The following is a 21,163-nucleotide window of genomic DNA, read 5'->3' on the forward strand; positions in this document are numbered from 1 at the left end:
CACCTCCCTAAACCTGCTGATAGTGACCTGGACTTTCAGCTATCACTCCTGCAAAAGAAGTCTCAAAGTAGGCCAGGAAAGCAGCCACATCTCCTTGGGTTTAGCTCTCACCCATGTTTACAAAAGTGCAGTCTGCAGCATGTTGCCAGCATTCTCACATCAGTGAGTAGAGGACAGACAAGGGAGAGACAAGGTAGCTCAGGAACTGAAAGAACAGAGAGAGGGGGGACCAAAAGTTAAGAGTCTGCAACAACCAGCAAAAGCAGTATGGACTGCATGGACAGAAAATCCACCCAGCTCTCTTCCTCAGAAGGTTGCACTTCAAAAAACAAACCAGCCTCTCTGCCATGGTAAGTGGTAACACCAGTGGCACCTGGGAGACTTTAGGACTTCCTGAACCTGGAAAGGGAATGAACAGACCTGCCTGCTCCTGCTCCTACGGCCACTTAGGCGAGGAGCCCTTCTAACTGATGTCACATACAGCAGGACCCTCTCTCATCTGGGTAGGCTTTGAACAAAAATCAACTGCCCTCCCCACTTGTACTTTTTCCAGCTTTATTTCAGCCTCGAAATTGGCTCCTGCTGCTGTATATTGGCACAGTCTGAGCAGCGCCACGCTTTCAAACCCTCCAAAGACACTAGACAACAACACGTGTATCCCATCAGTTTAGGAAGCAGAGGACACTTGGCCCAAGGGAGCACTGTTTAAACTCATATTATGTGAATTCCAGTTCTGCAGGAAAGCCAAGCACAGATGTGCCAGGCACCTATGGAAGGACTTCTTCACACCATGAGATGAGGTGACACTGGTGTCTGACAGCAGCTTATTGAAATTTGATCACAGTTTGGAGTCAGGCTTACTGGTGCAACCTCACACTTGCCACTCCACAAGGTCTTCAGGCAATTCAGGTTGCTATGTTTAGGTTTGACCAACAAAATGAAAAACTCAGCAGAGTGAAATTATACAGAAATAAACAGCGTCTTAGCCTAGCAGTCCAATTTTCTGAATGGCCCTTTTGCAACTTCTGGAAGCATTCCCTTTTTCCTCCTGATTCCTTCTATCTTGTAGCTGAAGCCACACTTTTCAATTCAATGTTTCTCAATCTCATTGCATTTGCAACTGTCAAGGAACTTAATTTACCAATGTGCTTAACTTAAATAAATGGCTAATTTTAAGTACAAACAATACATTTTAAGGACAGCCAGACAGCTCCAGTCACACAGCTAGAAACAAAGTAAAAGTAACTGCTGCACTTTTGTCAGGAGAGCAGTACAAGTTTCTGGGGAGTTTGGCCATACTTCTCCCAGGCAGGCATGTATAGGAATGGTTTTCAGCAGCTGTGAAGGCAGCCTGGCCCATGATCTACCTCTCTCCTTACAGTACATCAGCTCAAGGAGCTTCACACTGTAAGGGAACTTGAGCCAGAAATTAGAGATGACTCTCAAATGTCCACCACAAATCTGCACTGGGAGTCCTGTCCCACCATACCTGCTCCCTCTAATTCTTCACACAGCTTCCGCCAGGGCTTAAGGTATTGGACCAAAATGCTGTTTGTCCCCAACCCATCCCTGCACTGCTAAGAGTGAAAAGCCTTCCCAGCTTCTCATCATTGAGCTCTGCTCCTCTTCTCAGCCTAGCTGCTGCCCAGGATGCACACTGCTGCTTTCCACTAGAACATTATACATCCAATCAGCAATAATTTTGCTACCTCTCCTACTCGCTCTGCCAGCACTCCCTGGCCCTGCAACATTCATTATTTGATGGAGGCTCAGGGTGGCCACGCAGCGGCCATTAGGCAGGTAAGAGCTTCAGTTAAGCCCCACAGAGGTGTCTATTACACACGTAGATGCATGCTAAATTAGGAATTACAGCTCTGAAGTCACGCAAAGCAATCTGCAATACACAACCAGCATTTCACACAGTGGGCCAGCTCCAGGTTAGCTGCAGTTCATTGCTTCTAAAGAAGTTAGTGCTGGTGTGAGTTACCAGAAAAATTTCCTCTTGTCATTCAGTCTGTTATCTCACTTTGGCAAACATTAGTGTACTCTGATCTGTATTAAATTATCTTTTGAGATTATATGCTTTCTTGCACACTTCTCTCAGTAAACTATTTGCCTTAGCATGGTAAATGGAGTATTTTAGCAAATCCAACAATCCACAATTCATGTTCACAGGTATAAGCAATGTTGAATTATTGCATTAATAAAGGCACTTTGAGACACACCATCCTCCTGGTTTTACTGAACTCTCAAGAAGCACTTCTGGCAAGGGTTTGACCTATCATGCAAATCAACTTGATGTCTACCAGGAACAGCAAGGCACTTACAGAAGCTGGCAAAGTTGGACAAGGATAGAACAGGGCCAGGATAGACAAGTAGGTCAGAGCAGCAGTTTGCTCCCATCAGATGGTGTTAATCTTGAGCAAGATCAGATATATCAGAACAAAGAGAGGGTTAGTAGTCCCTGTGCATGCTGCCTGACTTTTCACCTGTTTCTAGGATGTGTTTCCACTCTGTGCTGGAATTCGTAGAGCCAGGATGTCAGTACTGGGACTGACTGGCTGTGGGGACATGTCCCACTACCCTTAAAATCTTCTGTTGTAAATAACAGATCTCTGACTGCAAACTCACATTTGAGGAACATATACATATTGTACATATAATGAAAATATACCAGAGTGTTAAGTATGCTGCATAGTAGAGAAAACAAAAATATCCTGCTGCTGTTAAATGAGGAACAGGGCTTTATAGATGTTTGTTTGTCTTGGCTCATGATCAAACAAATGACATTTTCTAGACAAATAAGTTAGCTCACGGTCAATCCATTCTTTAAAACTGACAGGAACAAAGGGGAATCAAGGCAAGATTGACCTGAAATACAGGGTAACTTCACACAGCTCAGTCTCATATGCAGAAAGAGACAGCTGGCAGCAGAGTCTCTTTTGCTAGAGGTTGATAGCCTGGATGCCAAATGTGTAACACAATGTGGCTGCAAATAGAGAGTCATGGAAACAGGCACCAGGGACAAAGATTATTTCATACTGGAAGGCAAGATCAGTATTTAGAGATACCTACAGGAAAAACCATTCTGTTTTTGTAATACTTATTGAGTCTTGCAAGGGAAAACTTAAAATCTAAGGGGTTGTGATTGTGATACCACCAAGGCCAGCAATGGATATTGCCTTTGGTCTGTGCCAGGCACATCCAGACAGCAGTAGCAAGTGCCTGGAAGCCACCAACCTCTGTCCAGCAATGCCACCATGGGGCCTGTCTCCATCTGCCCATGGCTCTGCCCTGCTGGGGAGGTGCCCAGCACACATGGCTGGGACTGCAGACATTTGCAGGCTTTAGGAAGATACAAGCAGCCCCAAAACACCAACACATTTTTTTTTCCTCCAGGACAAAGAGCAACCTGAATTTTCAACTGTTGTTCCACCCTCAACTCCCAGCACTGTAAAGAAACATAAAATGTAACAGAAACAGCACTAAGATAAACCATCTTTTGTTTGGTTAAGTTTTATTCATGTGTATGGGGGTAGTATCAGCTTTAGCAATCCAAACAAATAACCCAATGGGTAGAATTTAGGTGAATCTTTTGCCAACTCAGCACAGCTACCTGTGGCTGTTTCATCTGAAACTCCTGCCACTGCTGACAAGTGGCTGAGCAAGGGGCAGTAGATGTGTAGCACTGGTGCATGGATCCCACAACTCATCTGAGGTGGAGGAACACTGGTATCCCTTTGCATGGGCTGCAGTCTGGGTTTCTAATGTGAATGGATGCTGCTCCAGCTGCTCACACTGCTGAGGGGGAGAGGAGTCAGGCACTCCTCTCTGACCTAAGCATCTGACCTAAGGCACGGACGTCAAATGCCGAGACCCAAAAAAGGAGAATTACCAAGGTATAATGAATCCCAGGGAAAAAGCAGGTTTGAGAGGTGGTGCAAGGAACAGTAGGTGACATTAGTGGCCACACAAGCATCAGTCAAATTCCATTTTATATAAGCTGGTTGGAGCAATCTATTTTAAAGAGAATTTCCATGGCACTCAGGAAACAAAGTTTAACAAAACCCAAACCATGGAAAATAATGATGGAAAGGAAAACTGTAGAAAATGAGGTGGAAACAAGCACACAAGAAGAAAAAAAGATAGCCAACCCAGGCAGGATTAGGATTAGTTTTCCCCACACACAACTGCTATCTTTTCAGCCTGGCATAGTTGAGCATTTTTATTCTTCCTGATCTTTTGCAAATCTGAGTGCTGAGCTGCCCTGCTGCTTTATCCTGAGAGCTGCAGTGTCCATGAACTATTCAGGAAAAATTGTTTCACCAATGTAAACATATAAATATTTAACCAAACTATATCATCTGGGACAAGGATCACTGCAAAGTCCTTAAAACTTAGAGAGGAACAACACAATGTCATTTAGGTCCAGAGTTGCAGTAAAAGGTCTTCTTCACACATGTGTTGAAGATCATTACATTAACTTAAGACAGAATAAATGCTATTACAGCTCAGTAGTAATCCTTTCTGTGAACAGCTTTTGCAAATCCCACTCTGTCATTCCCACGGTCAAAAATACAGTAAAATGCAGACATGAAGACATCTCCTAAAATCCAGAGCGAGCCCGTGCGAGTGGGGATGTCGAGAGACTGAAAGCCGCTCATGCAGAAGGTTTGGTCATCAATAGACTCCTGGAAGGGAAAGCACATGTGCCTGCAGCAGCCTGCTCCATCCCCAGCCCGGGGAGTGAGGAGCAGGGAAGCTGCAGACGCACACCTTTATGATGTAGTGCTCTGCTGCCAGCTTGTATTCGCGGTGTCCGATCGTGAAGCTAATGTGAGGCAAGCTCGACAGTCTTCTGCAGTCTACAAGAAACTGGAAACAATGCACTGACTGAGGTGGGATCGCTTTGTCTTGCTGCAAGTACTGCTCTTGGAATTCAAGGCTTTTGGAGTAGGCAATAGTGAATTTACTACAGAGAAACAGCATCAGGCGGGCTTACAGCCTAACAGTGCCCTCCAGCTTTCCTGTACTCGGTCAAACCAGCCTAGCAGCCCAGACCACTGCACCCCAGGGACCCTGGGCTGATGAAAATCCTTGCAAGTCCCAAAATAGAGGAGGTGAAGGGGCTCTGATATCCTCCCTGTGCAACTCAAAGGCAAAACTAAGCATGTGAGCCCCAGCCAGCCTACATCAGCAAGGTCTGCTGAGCAAAAGTTCTCCAAAGCTCTGGCCTTGACAGAGCAGAGGGAGCTGCTCCAGCCACAGATGGAGCAGCCTATGGGTGCAGCTCACCCCAGGTCCTCCCATAATACCATCATTTCAGGGGAAAAAAAAGCTAGTGAGGAGCACAGCACTTATGCTTATACTTTGCCCTGAAGTGGGATTTAAAGAGTTTAGTAGAAGGTCATTAATGTACCTAAATAGTATATTCAGTTACAGTAATGGAGAAGATAATTTCCGGGCCTTTCTAGTTATTTCATGAAACAACTGGTGTGGGAAATGGAACTGCAGAATGCTCCAAGTCCCAGAGGAACCTTTGCTGTAAACTGTAGTGTTTTAAGTAATTTTTTAGAGGCTTCCTAGAAGGAAAAATCCGCTTTTTGCTGTTTTTCAATCTATTTTATGAAAACATAACCCTACATCTTGTGTGCACTTACCAACTGTCATACCATTAGAACAAAACAAATCATGGGACAAGGGTACAAAAAGCCAGTAAAATGATTTGTAGGATTCAAGAAGCAAGACATAACTCTTTTACATAGCTATTACAGAATAGTACATCCAGAACAAATCAATCCTTGCTGAAAAGAGATAAAAGTTCTGGTAAAACCCAGGATGGATACACTCACTTTTACTGGGATAAATTTGAGTCAGTATGCGCAGTCTGCCTATGATTGCTAAAAATCAGTCACAGAAACTCTCATTTTCAGGATGCTTTTTTGTGAAATCTGAGATGCCAGATGAATGTTCTTAGATCAGCACTGGTGTATATATGAACCTACACAGAAATGACCCCATTCCTTGTTTGTATTAGGCTGGTATAAGTACATTGGAAATATGTATTTTATCTATGTACATTAGCATGAACCATTATAAAATCAACTTTTTATGAGAGCATACTCTTTGGCATGTATCTAAAAATTTGAACAAAATCAAGATTAAAGGTTTGATTGAGAAAGAATCAGGAGTTACACAGAGGTCACTGCCAGTCCTCCTCCTACAAATGAAAGTGAATTAAGAGTCCACTTTTGTCTTTGCTCTTTGTCCAGTGCAATACTCTTAATTTTCTTCCAAGAGTAGCTTTGGGTCAGGATCAAGACAAACTGAGATTAGCTCAGTTGGTTAGAACATGGTGCTAAGAACACCAAGGCTGTGGGTTTGATCCCTGTACAGGCCATTCGCCTGAGAGTTGGACTTGATGATCTTTGTGGGTCCCTTCCAATTCAGAATATTCTGTGAAATGCAAAGTTAACAAAAGCCACACATGGCTTGTTAACAAAGTTAACAAAAGCTCAGCTTTGCTTGAGCACTGGAGCTGTGGCAATGTGCTGGTGCCCTGTGGGAGTGAGCCAAGGGCCAGCAATAGGCATGGTAAAATAAACTGCTCTTTCCCTGGAGGCGGGACAGGAAGGAGTGGTGAGCAAGGGAGATGCAGAAGACAGCAGCAGGGAAGAAAGAAAAACCAGCAAAGGGTCAGTGAAGTAAGGTTCAGGAGGAAGAGTAAGAGCCAGCAAGCCTTGTCCTGTACCCTGGAAGGAGCCAGCATTGTGAGTGACACTGATGTGCATCCCTCCCAGGCGCTCTGGCATGTCACCAACTGCTCCACAACAAGCTGACAGTGAGAAGTCCTGTCAGTGAAGCCACTATGGAGCTGTCATTAAAATACCATTCCCTTTCCATCTGATGCTGACATGGCTGGCCATCAGCACCAAATCCCTCCTGGCTTGGCAGAGCCAACATCTAGAGTTGGGGACCTCAAAAATCCTCGGAGCTTCCAAAAGAAAATTATCTCTCACGCAAAGTACAGATCAATTCCTCAAACACATGTTCCCATTGATTCTTTACACACCAGTATAGAAGATGAAGTGAAATTTGGGAAAAGGACTAGGACAAGGCATATAGGTCAAAAGCAGCTTGGCTCAGAGCTCAGTGCTGTCCTGGAAATAAGTCTTTCTCTGACACCTGTCTAAGCCATCATTCCTGTTATTTTCCAACTCTTTGCACCATATACTAGTTTCTCTTCCTCTCTAGCTGTTTTCTGGCTGCACAGTTTTTACCTCTCCAGTATTTGATGGACTTGCCCCAATATATGCCTGCAATCGCCTGATTTGTGAAGAGGGGCCAGTGATAAGAGAAGTGCCTGAGTCAACAATGGCCTCGCAGCCGTGGGAGCAAAATGCCACCCGGCCCTGGATCTTTACGCTGCAAATGAAAAAAGAAAAAGCAGCTTTAAGCAAATGGCATATACACTATGACCAAAACACTGTATTATTGCTAGCTAAAGTACCAGAGTAATGACTGAAGTTCATCCCAAACAACAAGAGACAGGACAAGAGGAAAAGGCCTCAGGTTGCACCAGGTCAGATTTAGACTGGACATTAGGAAACATTTCTTCACAGAAAGCGTTGCAAAGCATTGGAACAGGCTGCTCAGGGAAGTGGTAGGGTCACCATCCTTGAAAGTGTTCAAAAGGTGTGAACGGGGCTCTGGAGGACATGGTTTAGTGATGTACTTGGTAGTGGTGCTGGGTTGGCAGTTGTACTCAATGATCTTAAAGATCTTTTTCAACCCTAATGATTCTGTGTTTCTATGATCAAAACTAGCTTAGATTAAAACTTAGTAGATTAAAACTTAATAGATTAAAACTAGCCAGGCTTTGCTAAAGAAAGGAATGTCTGTGGACCCACTTTTCTCTCTCGAGACTCCTACAACTCTAATCATGTGCTTCCTGCTGATGAATTTGTCCTCACCCCCAGGTATGTGTTCTCGTCAATTCAGGCGGTGTGCTAGAGGTGGGACAAAGGAACACTGGCTACTTTGACCAAAGTTAGCAGGGCAGATGAAAGCAGGATCCAGAGCTGGGTTCTCTTCCTGGGTGCCTTAACCTCTTAACTGAACAGTCCACCAAGACCCATCTAGACCACAGGTGTATGATATTAAAGCATACTAACATGCTCTCCCAGATACCAGCTACCCACATCACAGCAGATTTAGAGAACTAACAAACCCCAATCTCATCCTGGTGAACCCCTCTTTGAGGGGCACGGGGCTAGAACACTGCAGCTGAGCCCTCCTGCACCTGTGTCACCAGGTGTTCCTGTCTCTGGGGGCTTAGCTAGAGAGGTGAATTTCACCAGTTTTTATACATACATACATACATACTTGTTCATGTGTATTTGCCAGTAGCTTTTCTCAGTGACTGGGACCCAGTGGATTGAACCTTTGTAGAGAGAGTGGTCTATTCCCCCCAGAATCAACTCACCACCATTCTCAGTGTCGTCTCCTCTGAAAGCAGAAAACAGGTTAACACAGACATGGGAGTGGCCAGTATGCACCAATGAGGTTACACTTAAAAAGCAAAAGTCAAATCACAGGATTTAGACCCTTTCTAAATTCAGATATGGATGGCTGAAGGGGATTATTATTAAATTATCACTCTATGTGTTCCAACTCAGACCCTCCAAACAATCTCTGAGAAGACTTAATGTTGACACCAAGGTAGGCATGGGGAGCAGGCTGAGCCAGTTGCTGCTCTCAGCTCAGAGGAAACAGGAAAGAAATAGGTGGAATTGCAGCTGGGTCCAGACTAGGGAACAGTATTTTTCTGAAATGTGGCGATTTGGGTGTAGCACAGCACTTCTGCTCATCTGCATAGGCCAGAGGGAAACCTCTGGCAACTGACATGGTGAGTCTGAGCTGGGAACTTTTCTTTTATTTATGACCAGCTCCAACAAGAATAAATCTCTGTCCAAAAAGTCATGGTGCTCCCCATAACATTTTTACTTTTCATGCCATAATCTTCAATGTCAATTTGAAAACAAACAAACACAAAGAATTTTAAAAATGGGGGAAATTTTTTTCAAGGGTTGAAGCTTTATACAGATGCATACAGTTGTTTCTATCAACAGTTTAAAAAAAAATTACTTCTTTTTCAGCAGAGTAATTTTAAAGACAGACCTTTTCAGATAGAAAGAGAAGACTGGCTCCTCTACAAGGTTCTGGTTCATGATGCTGTCAAACACAGGCAGAGCATTGCCCACTGCTAAGGAGGGGTAGCCTAAGCCCAGTACACCATCAAAGTGGGCAAGGACAAAAGTTGTTCCTGGCTCAAACACAGACTCGCCGAAGTCCTGTCCCTTGATGGAGATGTTACTTATCTGTTTGGTAAAAAAAGAAGGCAACAAACAACCAAGCAAAGAACAACCACAACTGAAAGTAATGACACCACCAATAAAAAGAAATTAGCCATGTTTCTGATCCACATCAATGGATTCATTCAGTTTATAAAGCCTGGCTATCTTTGCGTGACTTGCATCCACATAGCACATGCCCATTTGGCAGGTAGGCAGCAGTGATTCCTTAGAATGCCTTAATTATGTGGCTGCTTCTTCATAAGCCCAGAAGAGGATCCAAGAAGACAAGTAGAAATGAAAACAAAATGTGAGGCATTTGTGTTGGTAGCCCAAAGCTGGAGCAGAACCCACGCTTTTCAGCACTCAGCCTGGTGGGATCTCACCTTGCCCTTGCCTAACCAGGCAAGGTTTTCCAGGGCAAGGCCAGTATCTGAAGTGCCCTACAAACAGCTGATGTGGAGGCTGACACCCATTTTAGGCAGACACTCACCTGCAGTGTGTCTTTGCCAGCAATGCCCAGCAGATGTCCTGAGCCATACTGCAGGGAGAAGGCTTCCCCTCCGTGCTCATATGAATCTGACTTGAAGGACTTAAATTTCTGGTGCACCCCTACACAAAAAAAATGACACCTCTACACTGAGGGGAGGTCCTGGCAACCCCCACTCCCCAATGCAGAATGAGATGAGATGTAGGAGAACCAGATTTTTGTTTCTCTCAAGAGAAAAGTGTTGAAGAAGTACTGCAGGAACCTCAGTTTACCTGCAGACACCCCAGTTTTTCTGTACCTGAGAGATAATTTTGCATTTTAGAGAAAAAAACAGAACAGAAATGGGCATTTACAGCTCTGTTGTCATGTCTCCCAGGTCTGTTTTTACACCTTTTACCTCAAGGTGCAGAGGGACTCTGGGCAGGTGCAGCCGGCGCCTGCCCTGGCTGCAGAGTGACATGAGGGACAGAGGAGCGAACTGGGGAGAGGAGAGCAGCCCTGAGGGAAGCTCCAAATCCTCCCCTTGCAGATGCCTGCTACACGCAAGCTTCTTAGGAAAGGAGAACTGGGCAAGCTCTCTGGCCCCAAGACAAGAGAAGCACCAGGGAGAAGAACATTTCTTACTGCAGGCCTCGCTGATGCAGTACGCGGACGGGACCCAGAAGTTGGAGGAGCCGGTGTCGAAGACGACGGTGAACCGCTGGGGCGGGGTCCCCACGCTCACCACGCCGTAGTACTGCGCCTGTGCGAGGAACAGCGCGCTCAGCCCCGCGCGGCCTCCAGCCGGCTCCTCCCTGAGGAGCAGCCCTGACTGGGAGCGTGCCGCAGCCCCCTCAGCGGCTCTGTGCCATTCCATTTGAGCGGGAAGGCGCACCACAGGAAGGTGTCTGGTTCCACCTGCGGCTTCAAGCACCAGGCTTTATTCCAGCTGAATGAACAACGGTGTGCCATTTTAAAAGCCTTTTAAGCAAACGTTCAGTTGGGTTCCTGTTGTATTGCACTACATTTAGTTATTTGCACTGGGTGTTTGGTAATTTTCACTGTTCATATGATTTGTATCCTGTCATCACACGGTCTTCCCCTTTCCCCCTGAGTGTCAGTGTGGTGGTCTCTCCGTGGTTTGTCCCTCCTCTCACCTCTGCTCACTATTATCCCATTACCTGCTGTCCCCTTCCTCCGCCCCCCTTCCCCTCAGCTCACCCCCCACCTCCCCCCCCAGAGAAGGCCACGGCCTCTTTTTGCCACCTGGGGAGTCACCTGGGCGATCTGGTGTAATAAAATTAGGACTTTGTCCCCACGTGGGGAAGAGCCCTTCTCTTATTTTGCCTTTTGTCCTGTGTAAGATCGTGTGGACTGGAGTCCATAGCTAGCCGGACTGGACCCGAACAGCCTGCCAGGCACGATTTCTTACACGTTCCCTATGGAGTCAACAATCCCTCTTGCACTGGCTTCAGAGGTGGCAAGGTCATCCTCAAGATGAAACTCTCACATGCCCACACAGACCTTCAGGCTGTTCCTTGCTGATGTCAATAAGAAAACAGTGTTGCAAAGCCAGGACATCCTGCCTCTGCCAGCTTCAGAGGGCTCTGACCAGTGGCGCAAACACTGTCTTATGTGGCTGCCCTTTTTCCTTTGTAATTAGCAGCTATTATAGCAAGTCAAAAATTATTGTGTTGCACAGACTGTTCCTGATGTACTGGACAAAGTTCATCCAGCAGATGAAACCACTGGCCATCCCTGGATACCAATTGAGACTGAGATAATCTGTGAACACATGAATGCTGGAGTGAAGTGCTTATCCACATCCCGAATACAAGTGTCTAAGTGCTCCTATCTGGCCCTGGAAGAGCACTTCAGCATTAAGAGACCTATTTTTAGGAAGAGGTATTTCTGGAATTCAACCACAGATAGAAAAGCAATAGCTAGTGCCAAACTTTTTTGAGCAATACAAGTATTTGAATATGTACCTTCAAGTGCATACTCGTTAATTAATAAACTGACGTTTCTGACAGTCTGAATGAGATAATCTTGAAAAGGCAAGAGAGCATTTCATTTAAGAGAATATCCAACTATACAGTAGGATTCTATTTCTTCCTGCATTAAACAAACCTAAGTGACGTTCATTAAAAAAAAACTAAACAAAACCAAAAAACATACACACTGCAATAAAACCATTCCTGGTGCTACCTGAGGATGCTGGGGAAGTGGGTTTTGCTTTGTTGTTTTGAATTTTCATTTATCCCTCTTTGAAATAAGCTTTAGAGCAGGTTGAAGTGTTTCAGTGTCCTTTGTTCTTCTTCACATACTTATTTCTTTATGGCCCTCAAGTGTCAGTAAGTTCTTGCTGAATTAATTTGGCCTTCCCTTCGATTCCATTCCCTGTTTAGGTGAAGACTTCACAACATTTCTGCAGCTTAGTTTCCCTTCAGATAAGCATAGCAGAAAAACCAAATAAAACAGAAAACAGAGACCATCCAAATGGACAAAATTCTAAAACCAGGAAAGACAGCTTACAAAATGGTAGACCTGCTGACTTGCCTGTCTGAGATCCAGAGAAATTAATATTTTTTTCCTTTTTCTGTTTAGATGGTAAATCCCCCCAGGTCAGTCTCCAATACCTAATACATATAAAACTCCAGAGATAAAAACAGAAAAATAAAAAACTCTACTTAAGTCTTTATCATCACTGATTTGTGACTCCACCTGATCAAATAAATGAGATTTGGAGGATTTTTTTATAACACAGAGGCATCCAAGTATCTGGTAAATAGAACATGACTAAATGAAGCAATCAGATTCTGCTGTGAAAAACCCTGTAGTTCACCAAGACTGGTACAGGCAAACCTCCCATATTTCTTTGGGGACCCAACCGAGTCCACTACAGATCTATACAAAAGTAAAACTTGTCACTGCTACTCTATGTCAGCTTTCTACTCAGGTCCCATGTTATCCTCGACCTAGACATGCTTTATTTTGCAGACTGCAACCTGGTTTTTTATGATCTAATATTTATAGCATAAAGCAACAAGACACCACAAGCCTTATAATTTCATTGTTCAAATGTGCTGGGAAAAAAACCCTGCCTCCATTAGAACGATGAGTCCTAATGATTGCATTACCAAAACTGTACTTACATGCATGTAATCATACAGCCTTTCTGAAGCAGTTCCTACTGATAAAGCAATATCTGCAGGGAAACAATGCAGATACCTCCGGGCAAAAACATCAGGGTGGTGATTCCTCCAAAATTCCTCTAATTCTCCCTTTTCCTTCAGCTGCTTCTTGATAGATTTGAATCGAATCAAGGGGATTCTATGCAAATAAAATAAACAACAAAAAAAAAAACTGATTGTCCTTTCTAGAACTGTCATATAGTCCATTTTTTTTAAAAAAAGGTTTCTTTTTTGAGACCTCAAGTGGCAACAAGCACAGGTCATCCCATGAAGCCAGCTGAGATGTGTGCCAGTGAAGCCAGACAAGTTTTCTTACCGTTCCACAGCCACAATGAGCGGGATGTAAACCACAGCCAACAGTATTGCCCTCATGGCTCCAAGAGGTTCAGAGTCTAATGACACTCCTTTGCTCAGAAGTCCCTTTTTTATGACCTGTTGTCAGCTGAGGGCCGCTCGCCAGGTCAATCAATTGCAGGAGGTCAGTGCTTTGGCAGAAAACGGATTCATTTACTCTCAGACTAACTGCTGGTTTGTGCAAATAGTGGTGTCCAATGGAGCTACTCAGGCACAGATAACCAGGGCACAGTCTAGACCAAACACACATTTAACCAACAACCCTTAATGTCTTTCACATAAATATGATATACGGGGTGAGCTTGGCTCCTGCTAGAATGAGAAAGAGGAAGCTGTCCAAGGACTTGCTGCTTTTCAAGCTTGCTTTAGTGAGATGTTGCTCAGAAGTGTTCAATGCAGAGAGACAGGACATAATATATATCCATTTCCCTTTTTCATGGAGACATTTCAGCAGGGCTGAGACTTTCGGTGGGCTTGTGACAAGTCACCCCCTAACATATGAAATTTAATTCCCTATCTATGGGAGAGCTCCAGTCTAAACATAAATGTGACTGTCATGCCATAAAATGGATCTTCAAAGTAAAAAACACAACAGTACAGTACTGCAACATATAGTAAAAACCAGCAATAATTTTGCACACATTTCAGCAAGATATTTGGAAGAGCTCTCTTGGATTTATTTTCCTGCAAGTTTCCTGGGGTTAGTGGCTCCCACCCCTGCACGTGGGTTCAAGTCAAGCCTGCAGAGAAATAATGGTGTCAAAAAGAGGCTGATTTGGCAGTGCACAGCTCCCATCAGCTGCCCAGGAGGAAGCAGAGCACTGAGTCTGCAGTTTACTTACAAGACCTTTTGAATCTTTCTTCTGCACAAGAAAGAGCAACCACATACTGCAGCCTAGCATATATTAAAGCTAACTTTGAATAATCAGCCATTTTTGTTCAAAAGGCTATGGTAGGATGCTGGGAAAAGTGACACCACTTTTTTTTGCCTTGCAACACACCATGTATTTAAAATAAACTGCTCACTATGCAAAGGTGAACTGGAACTAAAGAATTCTCCCAAAAGAAAACAGATGTGCAACAGCACAGCCAGGAGCAAATGTCAAAGGACATGGAGGAGGCAGGAGTCATCATCTTCGCTCCAGCAGGAATGTCAAGAAAAAACAGGAGAAAAACCCAATCACCCAGCATTTGTGAGCCAAGAAGGGGTCTAAATGCCCATCACAGAGTTCAAATAAATACAAAGCAAACAAAAATTGCTCCTTTAAGTCACTTCCCTTGCTATGTCAGACTGATTGAGGAGGGGTATGAGAGTCTTAAATCAGTAAGTTTAGAGCTCTATTTATTAGTTCCCCCAGATTTTGAAATACAGTTTGCATTTTCCAACATACCTCCAAAACTGTAAGGGCTAAAAAAATACAGCAAAAACAGCCTGGTGTCATCAGCTGCAGGCAGAGCTTTGGGTCTGAAAAAGCACCAGCATCTCTATTATAACATCTTGTTTCATAAAATAATAGAATCTCAAAAATGCATCTTTTTAATTTATTTTTATTTTATTCTAATTTTTTTCAATTATCTATATCTCAGTAATATTCCCCATTTCTCCTGAACTCAGAGGTTTTACTCAAGTTATCAGCAAACGAGCACATGTTCTGTCCCACAGTCATCCCAGCCACTGAGCTGCAAGATCTGGGCGCTGGAAATGGGAATGGTGAGCAAAGATGCAGCCATTTGGGAATTCTAGAAAGAAAAGGCATTTCTCAAGGAGCCCCCACCTGTCACTTGATGCACAGCAGAGCAGATGTCATGCCCTTGGGTAGGGCAGTGTCGCTTTGACAAGAGCAAGACAATGCCTGTCCTGAGTGCCTTTATCACTTGAACTTTTCCTCAAATGCTACAAATGCTTCTGGGAAGTCAATAATATTCCTGCTGGAGAGCACCATGGTAACTTTGAAGACATGAAGCTTTCAAAAGACCGCCTGGGTCTGCTGTGAGGACTGCCTTTGCCTTAGTGCCTCCACTGAGTGGCTGATTCTCAGAAAGAACACGACTGTTCATTTTACTGCAAGTATAGTCCTTCATTAATCCACACACAGAGGTTATTCTTTCCCACATTCTCTGATCTCACTCTATGTTCCAAGCAGACATTAATTTAGCTAACAGAGGTACAAAATGCAGCAACAAAAGGTCATTGTGACCTTTTTTGATAAGCTGGAATAATCATTAAACTACAGTGCAGAGGATCCCTAAGAAATAGTTATCTGCAGTTTAAAAGTTCCATTAAGGAGAAATAATTCAAGTAGAAAAAAAAATCCTTATCTGTATCTTCAGACGTAAAGTACTTTGCTAAGTTATTTGTCTACATATGGATTATTGAGAAAAAATATGCCTAAACTGTACCATTAATATATTCTTGGCTATGCTCTTGTGTTGTTGTGATTAGTAGGTTATCTGAAAAAATTTGTCTAAAAGACAAGACTTTGCTGTGGATGTATATTCATTATTAATTATGCCAAATGCTTTTGGTTTTCCATGCCTGTAGTCTACAGTGCCTTAAGGGGAGGGACCCTCTACTTCAAAAGGTGCCATGGCTGTTTAGAAATTAAAAACAAATACAACAACCTGCTGACACATTCCCCACCGTGGTCCTCTGACAGGGGACAGAGTATCAAAGCAGTAAAGAAGTGTCTAAAAGGAGATGCTCATACAGTGCAAGTTGGCTTCTTGCTTTTGGGATGCCATGCACAGCACGTTCCACCATCAGAGAGGGAACTTTCAGGCCCTCTATTCCACAGCATCACTACAGGTTACTGTGACATTGTCTTTGTTCTCCAGGCTTGATACTCTGCCCAGCTTCTCCATCCAAAACTTATTTTGTGGCACTCAGGTCTCAGCACTCACTGCTCTCCATCCTGCTGCAATACTGTTTCCCAGGTGTCCTCTCTATTGTTCTCCTCCGTACACTTTATAGCATCACTGCTCTATGGCACAGCCACTCCTCTTGTGGGGAAAAGACTCATAAACAGCCTGTAGCCCGTACTCAGTTGATAGCTAAGGGCTGCTTTACATTTGAAAGCAAGTGGTAGTAGAGAGTCTATATAACTAGATTTGACCAAGAAATCCAGAGGCCACCTTAAGTGGTGCCTTTTCCTCAATATTGTTTGCTCTGCCTTTCGTCTTTCAAGGGTGCGTGGCTCTCAGCAGTCATGGATTTTGGTAGTATAGCACCTAATACCCCAAAACAGATTGTTCAAAGAAAGTGTTCTCCCTAAATTACAGTAAGTGTGGAAAATAACAGCAATGAGCTTAGACATCAAAGCAAAAGCCAGTTTTTTATAAAAAAAAGGGCTATTTTACCTTAAAATACTCTGCCAGCTTTCACATCCAAAGTTCATGGTAGAGCTATGACCAACACAGAGGCAGGACAACCACAGAAAGGGTTGGGTTGGAAGGAATCTTAAAGATCATGTAGTTCCAACCTCCCTGACATGGGCAGGGACAAATATGAGTCCCCATATTCCAGGAAAGCCTGGAACAGCAGAAGCTCAACATGTCAAACTATGCAGATGTTCCTGTATACATAGGAATGCTCCTATAAATTAGAACTGACTAGCAAAATGGATCATGATGCGACTAGAACAGTTTACACTGTCACATCTAAATAGCTGTAACTTTTCAAAATCAGACTTATTTCACTCATAACAAGTGAGAATCTTGATGGATCCATGGGAGTTTCTTGACAGGTTTTGGTACAGACACAGGAACTGCAGCAGCACAGTTGGAAAGCAGAGGGAGAACAACCTTGGCAATTTGTGATAGCATATTACCTTGGGATTCAGACAAGGAGTAAAACAATGAAATTAAAAAGGCCCTACAGACAAAAAGAAAAATGTAATGAAAAAGGTCCTACACAATCAAGAGTGCCAGAGGCTATAACAAATACCATTAAATTAGGAACATAAACAGTCGAACCGCTCAAGATAGCAGTTTGCCAAGTATTCATGTTAAAGCTTTAAGATAAGTACTGGGTGGCAAGTTGCACTCTGAAATCCAAGTATTTGGCACCTTTCAAAATACATCCCTGAAAGTGCCACTCATTTTGAAAGTCAGTCAAGTCTTGACAGGTATTTTAAACAACAATTTGCTTATATCTGACATTTCTGCTGAAAGTTTCATGGAAGTTAAATATCTGAGCTTAAAACTTTGGTCTGCTGTGGTGTTTAATTTCCCAAGCCGATCCTTGCTGCCTGCATTGGCTACACAGACAGCACAGCTGCAGCAAGAAGTGAGGGGCTGGGGCATTGGCATGACCCTAATTTTGTATGGGGCAAAATCAGAGAACATTTACAGCGTGCAAGAGGAGGAAAGAAGGAATGTTTTCAGGGGGAGGGTGAGCAAGTAGGAGTGTGGGTGAGAGAGGGAGACCTGGGCCCTGAGTCGTCCTGTCCGTAATCCCCGTCACCAAACACTCATTCAGTTATCAGAAGCATTTCAGGGCCCTTGAGATTAATGGCTGGTGCCATGTAAACAGAGCCTTATATTGGGAAGAACCAGTTACCAACAGGCCAGTGTGCAGCAGGAGACCAAGGCAGCCTCCTGTCCCTCGCAGTCCCAGCCATCCCAAAACAAAATCCTGAGATGGGCAACAGTCTGAAAGCCATACTTGCTTTTGTGCCCTCTAACAAGTGCCAGAAGTACCTCCTAGAAGATCTAGAAGAGATGCCAGTGGATAAAATGGTCGATCTGAGTGGCAGGCAGATGAGGCGGCTGCCTGTGCACATTTGCTCTTTCAGGGAACTGGTTAAGCTGTACCTGAGTGACAACAACCTGAACCATCTGCCCCCCGAGCTGGAACAGCTGCAAAACCTGCAAATCTTGGCACTGGACTTCAACAACTTCAAAGCACTGCCCCTAGTTGTGTGCACACTGAAGCAGCTGTGCATCCTCTACCTGGGCAACAACAAGCTCTGCAGCCTGCCCCTCGAGCTCCGGCTCCTGCAGAACCTGAAGACCCTCTGGATCGAGTCCAACTGCCTGCAGTACCTGCCTGAGGTGGTGTGCGAGCTCAGCCTGCTCAAGACGCTGCACGCCGGCTCCAACGCCCTGCGCAGCCTCCCTCCCCAGCTGCAGTGCCTGCAGGAGCTGCGCACCATCTGGCTGTCAGGAAACCTGCTGTCCGAGTTCCCTGCCGTGCTCCTGGACATGCCCTTCCTGGAGGTGATCGACGTGGATCGCAATTCCATCCGCTTCTTCCCCAGCCTTGCCCACCTTCCCGGCCTGAAGCTGGTGATCTACGACCACAACCCCTGCAGGAATGCACCCAAGGTGGCCAAAGGGGTGCGCAGGGTGGGCAGATGGTCAGAGGAGAGCCCCGAGCCCCGCAAGCGATCTGGGGCAGTGATAGAAATCACGCTTGATGAGAAACCATTGCTACCTCCTGCCGCCAAGACTGAGCCAGAAGCCGAGCCCTGCTGACACTCAGCTGTCCCTTTTGGCCAAGGTGGCAGCGCTCTCCCACTGCTGCCCAACCTCTACCTCTCCCTTGCTTGCTGGTGTCCAGGGAGCACCACGCCACCTGACAATCATTAGGAGTATGTGCACCAGCTTGGAGACAATGTGACAGCAAAACTCTTGTACAGACACCTGTCTGTCTTTGTGCAGCACCCAGCACTCTCCCTAGAACAGACTTCTTCCCTCTCCCACTCCTCCCATGCTGGGACCACAACAGTTCTCAACAAAGACTCAGTTTAGATGTTTGCCATGGGTGGATTGCATGGAGCACACAGGGACTTGCTGCTCCTCACCTGTGGGCTCACTCTTCTCCCTTCCACCTTGCTGAGGTGTCCCAGCTCAGCTGGAAGCCACTGCTCAAGGTGATCACTGCTGAGACCCACAGCTCTAAAGCAACCCACAGCACTGGTCTCAAATTACTTTATCTGAAATGCAGCAATACCTTGAAGGTTTCCCTGTCTGCTGAGTGGGAAGTTGTAGCAGAGTCCTGGCTACACTATCAACGAAACAGCACATAGGTACAGGGGGCTCTCCTCTTTCTTCCAGCAAAATTTGTGACAATTGTTTCGTCACTGCTAAGCAGCATCCAGATGATGGTGAGGAAAGCTGCGGGCTTTGCTGCTGGGTTTTGTTACTGACAACACTGCATCTGAGGGCAGCTGTACAGGACAAGTTTTCATGCAGAAGCAAAGAAGAAAATCAAAGCCCGACTAAAAAGGAAAAGCCACAAGAGCTGCAGAGGTAAACTTGCATGAATAAAATCCAGGGCTGTGAGCTGTCAATATAAACTTGCAAATAACCTGATGAGGCAAACTTCTCAGATTATTTCAACTGGGTATTTCTCAAGCTTGCAACTTGGACCAATTCAGATCCCCTTAAAAATGCACTTTCTTCCTAAGCTTTGCTTTAATTGAGTAACACAAATCTGGCTCAGTGACATTTTAGACTCCATAGCATGGTTGAATTAGGTGGCAGGTTGTTTAACGAGGGTGGAAAGCCCTTGGTGGCACACTCTTCAAGTAGAACTGTCTCACCAGCACAGCCTCCAGAAGCAGCAGTTGACTTCCCAGAAAAGGTTTGATTCCATGCCAGTTCGTGACTGTTTAATGTCATCTACATGCTTGAAAAATTATCTGGAAATATATAGACTCTGCTGGCACTTGTTGTCTTGTAAAATGAAGTCCAAACTTGCATCTGGCTGGCACTCATGTAGTGTGCTCCTAGTGAAATTAAATAAAAGTATACTAGCATCTTGCCAAGTTAAGAAATGCTTCTTTGGAATTAACAGCAAATTCTTTATCTAGTCTTGTTCCAACAATTTCTTCCTACAGAAATGAAAGCAGTATGTGAGTTAGGGGTGCTATTTTAATCTCAAAGGTCAGTATTTTATATCCCCAGAACTGAGCTGGTACTGTATTCATCTGAGCGGATGGAGAAGAGCATGCTTTCACTGGCTTATCAATGGTCTGTGTTTCACTCAGCCCTCTCCGTACAGCACTGTCACTTCTGGAGAGCTGAAGAGTCTCTGTCAAGAGTTAAGGGGAGGATTCTGTAAGCAGATTCCCTTCATTTTAAGAAATCTAAGGGGGAAAAACCTTTGCACACATACTTGCTTACTTCAACTTAATCATTCTGCTTTGGCAGCCTTGCCCTGGTGTTTGTACACTTGCAAGGGCAAAAAAGGTCACAAGGCCTGGCAGGCACCATTCTGGGCTCACACAGACAGGGCCCCTGCTTGTCTGTGCTTAGTCCTCACAGATCTGCATGCAGGCTGCTGCAGGCATCACAGGCTTCCTTCCAACCTAGGCACAAAGATACCCATCCAGTCAAGAAACATGTTGCCTTCGCAGCAACTAATACAACAGGAAAGTGAATATAAAGACAGAATTCAACAGATGTGAAAGGGGTGGGGCAGAGAGGGCAGGAAGTGAATGTTATGGAGCCTGGCATATTTTCTTCTAAGTGTCCACAATTATAAGTGTTTGTAAAGTCAGCCCAATACTTTACAGATCAACACTCAGACTGTTTGGTCCAGAATGTTGTTCTCTCTCCCAACCTGCACGTTCCTCTCAACTCCCCTGAGCAAAATGTAAAATTTGTGGTGTAAAAGGCTGTAAGATCACTTAGTTGTAGTTCTGGGCATTGACTGAGGTTCCTCACCCACTCTCTCTTCCATCATCAAAAAAAAAAAAAAAAAAAAGAAAGAGTAATATGCCAGTATCACTAGAAAAAGATATCACCTAACTTCAGAGCCGATTTCTAGCACCCCAACTCAAAACCTA

The 21,163-nt window shown here is 44.6% G+C and overlaps 2 protein-coding genes across 2 annotated transcripts; one reads left to right on the forward strand and one right to left on the reverse strand.

Annotated features, from left to right (window-relative positions):
- Window positions 1–3,537: 3,537 nt before the first annotated feature.
- LOC121339446 (cathepsin E-like) lies at window positions 3,538–13,388 on the reverse strand. Its single transcript, XM_041411218.1, has 9 exons — window positions 13,333–13,388; window positions 12,978–13,155; window positions 10,468–10,585; window positions 9,847–9,965; window positions 9,181–9,380; window positions 8,386–8,508; window positions 7,281–7,425; window positions 4,777–4,875; window positions 3,538–4,691 (listed from the first exon to the last, which is right to left on the reverse strand). The coding sequence occupies exons 1-9, from the start codon at window positions 13,386–13,388 to the stop codon at window positions 4,512–4,514; spliced, it is 1,218 nt and encodes a 405-aa protein (XP_041267152.1). The 3' UTR covers window positions 3,538–4,511.
- A 4,561-nt stretch (window positions 13,389–17,949) lies between these two features.
- LRRC10 (leucine rich repeat containing 10) lies at window positions 17,950–20,145 on the forward strand. Its single transcript, XM_041411274.1, has one exon. The coding sequence runs from the start codon at window positions 18,009–18,011 to the stop codon at window positions 18,843–18,845; it is 837 nt and encodes a 278-aa protein (XP_041267208.1). The 5' UTR covers window positions 17,950–18,008; the 3' UTR covers window positions 18,846–20,145.
- The last annotated feature ends 1,018 nt before the right edge of the window (window positions 20,146–21,163 follow it).

This window comes from Onychostruthus taczanowskii, unplaced genomic scaffold (assembly GCF_017590055.1).
Source record: "Onychostruthus taczanowskii isolate IOZ18803 unplaced genomic scaffold, ASM1759005v1 scaffold35, whole genome shotgun sequence".
In the NCBI taxonomy this organism is placed as follows: domain Eukaryota; kingdom Metazoa; phylum Chordata; class Aves; order Passeriformes; family Passeridae; genus Onychostruthus; species Onychostruthus taczanowskii.

Bases quoted from the DNA above. Each gene is read 5' to 3' on its own strand.
- LRRC10 (XM_041411274.1), top strand. From the start codon at position 18,009: ATGGGCAACAGTCTGAAAGCCATACTTGCTTTTGTGCCCTCTAACAAG.
- LOC121339446 (XM_041411218.1), bottom strand. From the start codon at position 13,388: ATGAGGGCAATACTGTTGGCTGTGGTTTACATCCCGCTCATTGTGGCT. The intron at 13,156-13,332 runs GTAAGAAAACTT...TTATTTGCATAG, and splicing joins CTCATTGTGGCTGTGGAACG to AATCCCCTTGATTCGATTCA. The intron at 7,426-8,385 runs GTATGTATGTAT...TTTCATTTGCAG, and splicing joins TGGCAAATACACATGAACAA to CGTAAAGATCCAGGGCCGGG.